General features: G+C 36.1%; 1 protein-coding gene and 1 pseudogene across 1 annotated transcript; both read right to left on the bottom strand.

Annotated features, from left to right (window-relative positions):
• Nucleotides 1-430: 430 nt before the first annotated feature.
• LOC108378567 (lysosomal aspartic protease-like) lies at nt 431-1,558 on the bottom strand (annotated as a pseudogene).
• A 4,796-nt stretch (nt 1,559-6,354) lies between these two features.
• On the bottom strand, nt 6,355-7,598 carry LOC108378566 (lysosomal aspartic protease-like). The gene is made up of 2 exons (XM_017634858.1): nt 7,573-7,598; nt 6,355-7,490 (listed from the first exon to the last, which is right to left on the bottom strand). The coding sequence occupies exon 2, from the start codon at nt 7,483-7,485 to the stop codon at nt 6,355-6,357; it is 1,131 nt and encodes a 376-aa protein (XP_017490347.1). The 5' UTR covers nt 7,486-7,490; nt 7,573-7,598.
• Nucleotides 7,599-11,685: the final 4,087 nt, after the last annotated feature.

Here is an 11,685-nt window from a genome sequence, read left to right as displayed (position 1 = left end):
CGCAGCATATGCGCCCTGATTATCCAATCTACGCGAAATAGCTGGAAGATTAAATACCTTGGGTCCACTCATTGTTCACAACTAGTGAAACTTTTGAAAATCTCTGCTTAACCATTTCGTAGTTATAACATTCAAACATCTAAGTGCCTTTTTGTTAAAAAATATAAAACAGTTAGGAGTTTAAGGATCAATAACATCTAACGTTAATTCTTACTGCAGGTCTCTGGCAAAAAAGGGCAGTGCTTCAAGTAGTTGTTTTTGCTTTAAATTAGTTTAACGTAAATATTTGCTATGTAAAACCACTTCCTGAAAACCAAACCGTGACTAAAGGATATAAAATTAAAACAAATAAAAATTATAACTATTTTGCTTACCAAAGGTTTATTCATAGAGAAAAATTTTAATTTCCTACAAGAAAATGTATTCGCAATTAGGCGACAGGCGCGAAACCAATACGATTTTTGCCGATATCGAATTCAGTGTAGTAGAGGCCAATAAAGATATCACCCAAGATCCAGTAATCAGTTCCAATATAACTGATAGCAGAGTAGCAATAACCGTTCTCCTCAAGAATGTACTGCGACGCTGGCAAGGGGAAAGTTTTACCGCCTATAAGGAATTCCATGTCACCCAGAGTGCCGATGAGCGCGCAATCGACCAGACCCTTGTTGTTGGGTCTAACAATGCTAGCAAATTTTTTGTAGGCACCTAGGGGAGCAATAATTTGCGAGGTGCCTGTGTCGGCGATGGCCTGGCAACCGTAACCGCAAAGGCTTTTGCCAGCAAGGGTGACTCCACCTAAACTGAATTGCCAATAGCCCTGCTTAGAGACTGGCACGTAGGTGAGTGATCCGTGGTAGTAGCTGGAATCGGAGCCGCCTAAGATCATTTTACCACCTTGGATGGAGCTGGTGTTGCGTGCCAAGTAGAAAGAGAATACATTCTTGCTCACCAGACCTTGTGACCAAATGTTGTAGAAAGGTGGCACAACGCCGCCTCTTGCGAGAGTTTTGTGGGCCAAGCCAAAAATGCCATCGAATTTCGACTGAATGAAGTTGGGGCCGAGCTCGTTAGTAGCCTGAGCAAATACTTGATTTTGAATCGTGAGTCCAGCTATTCTCACTGTATCCACTGACAGGTAACCGGATAAACTACCTGTGCAGTATTGGATGAAGAATTTTTCGTCATTAGCCACATAAGTGCTGGAAGCGCTCGAATTATATTTGTTGTGTTTTTGACAGGCTTCGTTGCTATCCGAACAGTTGGATGATGGTACCCACAAGGTTGAGGAACCTGTATCGAAAAGCACCATGAACTCTTGGGCCGGTGTGCCAATGGTGATTTTGCCATAGTATGCCAAATTGTAATCATTGGTCAATTCCTCGGAAGCAGTGTTTGCAGCGTATCTGGTGCCATATTTGTAGCTCAAAAAATAGATTTAATTTTTCAGTGATTTTATACTCCTGCTATGATTGGCATGCTTGTAGACTGGGACGTGTATCAGATTGGCGGAGGCTAAGGCAATACAAATGGTAAAGAACGTGAAGAACTTGAACATTTTGGCTGTTGAATAGAAAAAAAAGAAAAAGTTTGAAAAAGTATTTGTATAAGTGTGGTGAAGCTATATAAAATGTGTTAAGTTCTTACTTACATATCAGTAAATGCTATAATATGGATCAAACCGCATGAAGGTTTTGCGCGCTGTTTTTATAGTCAAACTAAAATACTGTGTTTGAACAGCTTTGTCTTCGCAATTCATTATCCGTACTTGAAAAAGAGAAGAGCCAAAATGTTACTTGGTAAATAATAATATTTAGTATTTTAGCGCTTACACTTTTGCTAGGTGTTTGGCATAGCTTGTGCTCCCATTTCGGTGTGCGTACTGATGTTCTAACAAGAAATTAAGAGAATTACAATTTTACACCATCCCCGACCGGTAAATGGTTAAAAAAAAACAAAAACTCTTTCTAATTTAAAAGTTTCACGGACTAGGAATCGAACCCAAGTCATACGGAGCGGTAGCACGATCCTCTAACCACTCAGCTCAGTAGTTTCCTCTCCGAATATTGCCAAAATTTAGATAAGTATGTACAAATGTATGTGAAAGAGTTGTATAGAAGAGCAAAAAACTTATAATACATAATTTCTTCGAGAGCAGCTTATCTTAAGCTAACAAATAAACTCACCAAGCCATTCTTTTCTGATGGATCACAGCGCTTAACAGTGTGTACTTAACCCGCTCACGGCCCTATATCAACACTCAAGAAATAAGAGAGTGGAATACGAAAACAACGTATTTTTTTCTAAATATTAAAAAACTTTATGTGGAAGAGTACAAGTATGGAGAGCAAAAAACTTTCAACAATAATCAACTTTCGAGACTATACGTAAAAGCTCCGCTAGGGTACGCTACCCGGCGACCTTCGTCTCGCCCAAATTTAATATTTGACTGAACACTTTCACCAATTATTCACTTAAAGACTTCCAGTGGCACACTTATCTGCTTTTATGGTTTTGTGGTCATCAGAAGGCATAACTTCCATTGCCATTTTAAATAACCTAACCAAAGCTTTGTGTCCGTGACGAAGTTCTTGCAATTTTGTAATGGTTTGACGTTTCATAGCACAGTTAGTCGCACAACACTGATCGATCTCGATGTCAGAGTTGTCAACGAGTTGCAGTTTCGCGAGCCAATGTTTCATTTTCTGATCGGCGAATGGTTTACGAATACTAAATGTAAAATGTCGAAATATTCAAATTACCTTCGAAGCAATCGAACCATATTCGCAAAAGAAATGTACGCGCCAGATTTTCTCATTCAGTTTTGTCGCGAGTTTCGCCCGAAATTTGTTCATCCGCCCGTAGTGAAACGAAAAGTGAATCTGTTCGCGCAAAATTAAACTCATGATAAGGTTGATTTTGTATTTTTAAACAAAATTCCATCATACGTTTTTCATGTCCGGCACCTATAAATGGAATCGGTTATAATTTGCAACACAATCTAACCGAATCTAGCCAACATAACTGTTTAGCAGTGATACAATTTTGAACCTGGGAACTATTTTAATTGTAATATGTATAACGATCAAAATTAAGGAAATAAAAAATTTCGAGTACAAAATTTTTGGAGAATCCGTTTTTTTTTTAATTTTCCTTGGTAAGAGACAAACACAACAAAAAGACAGCTCACATATGTAGGACAATCCATTTTAGAGCTATGCTCGGTATTACGTAAGCAACTTTGTTTTATACAAATATAAAGATATACATTTTTACATAGTTGGCAACCCTCTTCAAAATTATTACTTCTGTTGAAGACTGCATTCAAATGCCTTTCATTCTCTGAACAATTGAGTCAATATATATTTAAGTCCAAAAAATTTTAAGAGGTTGGCAACCCTATTAAAAAGTATTAATTTTTGCATCTTTATGAGCTTTCCCCACTCATTTAATTTGACAGAAAAATACCTTTTACAAATATGTATATAGGTTTGTAAACAAAAAAGACACTGAGAAAAGCTAGGCGCCGCTTTTCAAAGAAACACTTGCATAAGTATCCTGGCATATCGCTACCTAAAGGTGAAAAGGTGTCAAGTCCATTTTTTTTAATTTAGTTTTTGACGCAGAATGGAAAGTAATACATAACTACATTGATTTTTCGTATCTCCTGAACAATTTCAAAATATGGACTTGGCACCTTTCCCCCTTAGGTAACGATAGGATTTTCTGTTGACTTAAAAATTTTTTTACTTTTAATATCTAATATACCAAAACAAAAGGCTGCGTGTGCATTTCACGCAAGACTGAAGTGAAATTTATTCTTTCTATTACCCATAAACCTCACCATATTTTATGTACGAGTACTTTTCTACACAATCGGGAGCAATTATCTTAATTTTAATCTCAATCTCAATCTCAAGTTTAATCTTAATTTACAAATTAATCTTCATCTTTATTATTAACTTCATTATTATCTTTATCTTAATCTTAATTTCTAGCTTAATCTTAATCATATACTTAATCCTAATCTTTAGTCATAAACTAAGTCTTAATCGTATGCTTAATTTTAATCTTTATCTTAATCTTAATTTCTAGCTTAATCTTAATCATATACTCAATCCTAATCTTTAGCTTAGTCATAAACTAAGTCTTAATCGTATGCTTAATTTTAATCTTTATCTTAATCTCATCTTAATCTAATCTCCATCTTAGTCTCAATCTTAACCTTAATCCTAATCGTAATCTTAGCCTTAACATTAATCTTAACCTAAATCTTAATCTTAATCTTGACCTTAATCTTAATCTTATCTTAATCTAATCTTAATTTTAATATTAATCTTTATCTCGATCTTAATATTAATCTTAATCATAATCTTAGTTTCAATCGTCATCTAAATCTTAATATTAATCTTAATCCCAATCTCAACTTTAGATCAACTTTAATCTGAATCTTAAGCGATTTATCTTAATCTTAATTAAAATCTTAGTTTTAATCTTATTCCATAGAAAATATAAAGCTATCTGACAAGATCAAATACTTGGGTTTGGTCCTTGACAAAAAATTGTCGTGGAGCCCAAATTTCGAGAAGAGGCAAGGAGGGCATCAGTGACCTTATACTGCTGTATGTGAGCTATTGGAACGAGGTAGTGTGTTTTGCCTAAAGCTGTATCCTCGCTCTACGAGACCTATTATGTTTTATGGCGCCCTAAGTTGGTGGAACTCACTGGAAGGTGATCTTGAAATGTTATCGCCGGATAGAGGGCGGCTGGGTGAACCATTGATCATATGTTTTTGCACACTTCGAAAGATGAGCCTCATGTCAACTCAGTGAGCGCTAAGTGAAAACTAGGACATGCAAGGTCATTCTGATTGTCGGTAGACAGGGGGCTGTCACTCTTGACGGGAATTTTGACGTGTCACTGACCAATCGGTATTCACGCAATAAGGCTGAACTTATTGACTGATGCTGTATATCACAGTTGTCCGGAAGATGATGAGGTGATAGTACACCACACTACTGATCGACACTACCTTCTTAAGTGCCTAGCGTTTGCGAAGCTAAGGTTGAAGTGCTTTGGCTCTTTTTAATAGTCCCGAGGAGCTCTGGTGCTTAAAGATCAGTATCGTAATTACATAATAGGATCGAGGAATTTTTTCGATTAAGCATCGGGTGCCGGACAGCATGTGGTATTGTAAAGGACAATCTCCTAATTGTCTAAGTGAGTCCCTGACATATGGGGCTGCCACCTAACCTAACTTAACTGTAGATTTTTAATCGAAAAGTGAAAACTTTAAGCAAAATTTCTTAGGCTGATCCTATTTTGGTTGTGCCCCTAAACAAAAGCGCGAGATCTACACCATGGCATCTTTTGCCAACTGCCCTTTAAAGCTCTTGGAGCCGGCTTTCAAAAAGCAAGCTTTTTATTTAGAACACATTTGCGAATTACCAAAGTAGCTTGTTTACTTTAATATTTACCGATTTTTTGGTTTTCGCGGGTTATTCTCTAAGCTCCCACTTTTATATTGATTCAGTTCAATGCCCCTCTCACTTTTTAATCTACATATTAATACGCTAACGAAATCCCATACAAATCTATTCCTCCCTACTGCTCCTATGTTTCTCAACCGATTTGAATGATTTTTCTTTTGTTCGAAAGGTATTTCAAAGGGGAGGTGCGCATTTTGTTTGTTTTTTCAGTAGGTGGAGTAGGAGTGGAGTTATTCCGAAAAACTTCATTTATGGTCCGATTTGCTTCAAATTCAAAATACGTATTACTAACATCAAGAGAAATACACCTGCAAAAAATGGACCCGATAGGTGGCTCCAGAGCCGAGTTATTCCAATTTCTGTATAAGCCTATGAATGCCTGCTTTGGTTTCATCATCTACTATCTATATATTAATACGCTAACGAAATCCCATACAAATCTATTCCTCCCTGCTGCTCCTATGTTTCTCAACCAATTTGGATGATTCCTCTTTTGTTCGAAAGGTATTATTTTCCGGTAGGTGCCCGATTTGGTTTCACCATCTATGAATTTTTAAATTATTTAACAGAATGTATATTACTCCACCAAACATTATGTGTAAGCGAGCTAGACGATTAACAGATGCTGGTGGACCTAAAACACTTCCCTGGCAAAATGAAAAAGTGTGTGAAAAAAGTGAAGTGGTCGAATTTCGACAACGGGGCGATACTAGTTTCACTTAAAGCGTAACGTGACTTTAGGATACAAAATTAAACCAACACAAATTAGTAAACTCTTATTTGTTGCATATACGAGTACTCGTAAAAAGTTTATTCTTAGAGAAAAAAATATGAACTGCCAACGAGAAAATGTATTTGCGCGCAATTAGGCGACTGGTGCGAAACCAATACGATTGTTGCCCATATCGAATTCGGAATAGTAGAGACCAAGGAAAATATCACCCAAAATCCAGAAATCAGTTCCAATGTAGCTGATGGCAGAGTAGCAAGTCCGTGAATCCGCCTGAATAATGTATTGTGATGCTGGCACAGCGAAACTCTTACCACTTATAACAAATTCCAAGTCACCCAGAGAGCTGATGAGCGAGCAATCGACGTAACCCGCGCTGTCGCTATTAACAATGTTAGCGAATTTATTGTAGGCACTTAAGGGAGCAATAATGAGCGAGGTGCCTGTGTCAGCGATGGCTTGGCAACGGTTACCGCAGAGGGTCTTACCACCAAGGGTGGCTCTGCCCAAGCTAAATTGCCAATAGCCTTGCTCGGAGACCGGCACGTAGGTGAGTGATCCTTTGTAGTAGCTGGAATCGGAGCCGCCTAAGATCAATTCACCACCTTGGCTGGAACTAGTATCGCGTGCCAAGTAGAAAGAGAATACATTCTTGCTCACCAGACCTTGAGACCAAATGTTGTAGAAAGGTGGCACAACATTGTCGCTGGCGATATCTTCGTAGGCCAAGCCAAAAATACCATCGAAATTCGAATTTACAAAAGTAGAGCTGGGCTCGTTGGTGGCTTCAGCAAATACTTGATTTCGTATGGTTAGACCAGATACTCTCACTGTGTCCTCTGACAGATAACCAGATAAACTACCAGAGCCATATTCGATGGAGAAACTTTCACCAATAGCCACATGCGTCCTGGAAGCGCGCGCCTTATATTTATTGTGTTTTTGACAAGCTATGTTCCTGCGGGGGCAGGTGGATGATGGTATCCACAGATTTGAGGAACCGGTATCGAAAAGTACCACGAATTCTTGTGCCGGTGTGCCAATGGTGATTTTGCCATAGTATGCCATGTTGTAATCATTGGTCAATTCCTCGGCAACAGTGTTTGTAGCAAAGCTGATACCATATTTGGTGCTCAAGAAAATTGCTTGATTTTTCACCGATTCGAAACTCTTGCTATGATTGGCATTCTTGTAGACTGGGACGCGTATCAGATTAGCCGAGGCCAAGGCAACGCAAATGGCAAAGAATACGAAGAACTTTAACATTTTGGCTGTAAGATCAAAATGAAAAAAGGAATATGTTTAAGTAAAAAGATTGTTATGTGTCCTTAAGCCGATGAATTAGCTTCTTACTTTCAGTGAGTGGTTTAATGTGGATCACACCGAATGAAGGTTTTTCACCCCGCTTTTATAGTGAAACTGAGATGGTTTGTTTGAACAGCTTTGTATTCGCAATTCATTGCTTTTTTTACGAATATCTTAAGCTAATAAATAAACTCACCAAAGACTTTCTTTGCTCACGCGTCATATAGCGGGACAATTTTTATTTATTTTTTTTTTTTTGTAGGCTTTGGCCCTCAACACACCTACGGCCTTATATCAATACTTGAAAAATAGCAGCGGGTAAATGGGATTTTTATAAATTTAGTAGGCTGAGAGTATTTTAAAAATCTTCTTCCCGAAAAGTTCCGCATGTTATTTGAAAGAGCAGAAGTATTTTTTAAAGTGGTGGTCAAAACATAAGGAACTACATCCCGTTTCTAACATTCTATCTATATCTTATCAATGACTTATTTGAAAAATATTGACTTGAGCTAGTCATTTTTGCAGTGTTGGTTTTCGTTTTATTTTAAGCATCTTCGATAGAACATTCAGTTAGACATAATGGGATAAACTTATATTGTCAAATGCGGGCGGTGTCACGCCTATTTTCCAAAATTCCAAATAATGTTACTTCTTTTCAAGGGATTGTTGTTTGTATCAAGTTTGAGTAAATTAGCGTCCTTAAATTTCGAAATATTGAAGTTTCAAGCATTTATGAAATTTACTGTTATATGAAAAGTGACCGTAATTTTAGTCCGATTTCAATAATTTTGACGTTTTCGACGTTTTGCTTTTATGTGACAAGCACAATAACCATACCGAGTTTGATACAAATTGGTAGAACGGTTACCGAGATACATACATACATATATGTGATCATAAGTAGGCGGTGGCACGCCCATTTTCCAAAATTTTATCATAAACGTATTTTGCCGCAAAGAATTATTGCAATTATCACTTTTCAATAAATTAGCTTCTGTATTTACTGATTTATCGAAGATTTCGTATTTCTCTAAATTACCGTTATATGGGATGTGGGCGTGGTTATTGTTCGATTTTCAACACCTTTTTGCGTAATTTCACGAAAGGAATTTTTCGAACAATTGAAAAATCACACCAAACATTGGGAGAAAGAAGAATATTTACACCTGTGTAATTTTTAAGTCAACCCTTTGTTTTATGAGAGTAGGAAAGCAAGAAACAAAAACTAACCGGAATTCCATCACATTTTCTACGAGTTTTAGACATTATAGTGATCCCCATCTTCCTCATATTTTATATTTAGGTTTTTATACCCGAGCGCACTTGTGCACAAGGGTATATTAATTTTGTTCACATAACGGTTGTTTGTAACAGCCAAAACGAATCGAGATAGATATAGACAAATGTATACATAAATGATCAGGATGAAAAAAGAAATCGATTAAGCCATGTCTGTCTGTNACATATATGTGATCATAAGTAGGCGGTGGCACGCCCATTTTCCAAAATTTTATCATAAACGTATTTTGCCGCAAAGAGTTATTGCAATTATCACTTTTCAATAAATTAGCTTCTGTATTTACTGATTTATCGAAGATTTCGTAATTCTCTAAATTACCGTTATATGGGATGTGGGCGTGGTTATTGTTCGATTTTCAACACCGTTTTGCGTAATTTCACGAAAGGAATTTTTCGAACAATTGAAAAATCACACCAAACATTGGGAGAAAGAAGAATATTTACACCTGTGTAATTTTTCAGTCAACCCTTTGTTTTATGAGAGTAGGAAATCAAGAAACAAAAACTAACCGGAATTCCATCACATTTTTTACGAGTTTTAGACATTATAGTGATCCCCATCTTCCTCATATTTTATATTTAGGTTTTTCTAATAAAAGAAAGTGCACAAATTAAATTTCATCGAAATCGGATAAAATTTAATGTTTCCGCCTAAAAGAGTGGCGGGTGTGGCAATTACCGAATTTCACAATTTTTAATTTCTTAGACAATTTAGTGCACGTGTAAAGTTTCAGCGAAATCGGTGGACGTTAACTATTATTTCCACCTGCCTCCATATAAGCAAAACACTTTGCGGCGTATCTCTCAAATACATTGTATTAGCAACACAATGGAGAAAATAGTATGAAAAAGACCGATGTGGGTTTTAAAAACCAAAAAACTTTTAACGCCAATTCAAAGGCTCCAAATTTCTTGACGCCCTGATTATCTACTAAAAATTAAACCTCTTTTCATGACGCATTAATTTCTCTCCGCTCATCGTTCAAAATTTAGTTCATTTCTCAAGTACCCCAAATGAACAGTATTTAATAGTAGCCCACAAAAAGGATCGCTCTTTAGGAGCCAAAGAATTCACATGATACACGAAAACATTTCTCGTTAAATTTAAGTGTAGCTATCCAAATAAAATTATTATGTTATTGTAGAATTTTGAATCGAAAAGTGAAAACTGTGAGAAAATCTTAAGGTTAATTGTACGGATACTTCCGGTTCAACATATTTCGGCTGCGGCTCCAAATAAAAACTTTGTATTCGCCAGTTGCTCTTTAAGGCTCTTGGCATAGATTTTCTAAAAGCAAGCTTTTTATTTGAAGGACATTTACAACTTACTAAAGTAGCTTTTTTACTTTAATATTTACCGTTTTTTGCTTTTCGCGGGTTATTCTCTAGATTTCCACTTTAATGCTGATTTAGTTCCATACTCCTATATGGTAGATTTTAATATACACTTGTTCAAATTAACATACATTTCAATATTATTCTATACTTATTTGTACGTACATATGTGTGTACACCTGACGTATGTACACATTGTATACTTACATACATACACATGTATCAAACTGTATAAATATTTACTAAATACATACAGACATATCGTCGCTCCCAACGAAGAGTAGCACATCTCAAATTACCGTGGACGACTAGCACGTTTCATTACTCACGTCGAGGACTAGTACACACGGTTACCGCTGAAAATTTTTCGAAAGTCGCAAAAAAGTGTTTAAGTAATTCAAATCTCTTACACCATGTATTAAAGACTTTCATTGTTTTACCTCTCGAAACTTATTGGGGCATATTTATCGTCGAAATAATATCAATGGAATCTGTTAAAATTATGCTCGACTTAATTTCATCNAAAACATATATTTAATACTTGCGCCGGGTATTTAGACTTTCTTACTTGTTCTAATATAAGAAAGTGCACAAATTAAATTTCATCGAAATCGGATAAAATTGAATGTTTGCCCCTAAAAGAGTGGCGGGTGTGGCAATTACCAAATTTCACAATTTTCTATATAGACAAATTAGTGCACGTGTAAAGTTTCAGCGAAATCGGTGGACGTTAACTATTATTTCCACCTGCCTCCATATAAGCAAAACACTTTGCGGCGTATCTCTCAAATACATTGTATTAGCAACACAATGGAGAAAATAGTATGAAAAATGCCGATGTGGTTTTTAAAAGGGAAAAAACTTTTAACGCCGCTTCAAAGGCTCCAAATTTCTTGACGCATTAATTTCTTTCCGCTCATCGTTCAAAATTTAGTTCATTTCTCAAGTACCCCAAGCGAGCAGTATTTAATGTTTGCCTAGATCGCTCTTTTAGGAGCCAAAGAATGAAACACGAAAACATTTCTCGCTAAATTGAAGGTATCCAAAGGAAATTATTATGTTATTGTAGAATTTTTAATCGAAAAGTGAAAACTTTGAGAAAATCTTAAGGTCTAACTATTTAGGTTGAACTAATTGTACGGATACTTCCGGTTCAACATATTTCGGCTGCGGCTCCAAATAAAAACTTTATATTCGTCAGTTGCTCTTTAAGGCTCTTGGCATAGATTTTCTAAAAGCAAGCTTTTTATTTGAAGGACATTTACGACTTACTAAAGTAGCTTTTTTACTTTAATATTTACCGTTTTTTGCTTTTCGCGGGTTATTCTCTAGATTTCCACTTTAATGCTGATTTAGTTCCATACTCCTATATGGTAGATTTTAATATACACTTGTTCAAATTAACATACATTTCAATATTATTCTATACTTATTTGTACGTACATATATGTGTACACCTGACGTATGTACACATTGTATACTTACATACATACACATGTATCAAACTGTATAAATATTTACTAAATA

Source organism: Rhagoletis zephyria, unplaced genomic scaffold (genome assembly GCF_001687245.7).
Source record: "Rhagoletis zephyria isolate East Lansing unplaced genomic scaffold, Rhagoletis_zephyria_1.1 Rzeph_scaffold_14427, whole genome shotgun sequence".
Lineage (NCBI taxonomy): Eukaryota > Metazoa > Arthropoda > Insecta > Diptera > Tephritidae > Rhagoletis > Rhagoletis zephyria.
The sequence above is the reverse complement of the archived record's forward strand: the minus strand, read 5'-3'. Positions and strand labels throughout refer to the sequence as shown.

Coding starts and splice junctions, on each gene's coding strand:
- LOC108378566 (XM_017634858.1), bottom strand. CDS start 7,485: ATGTTAAAGTTCTTCGTATTCTTTGCCATTTGCGTTGCCTTGGCCTCG.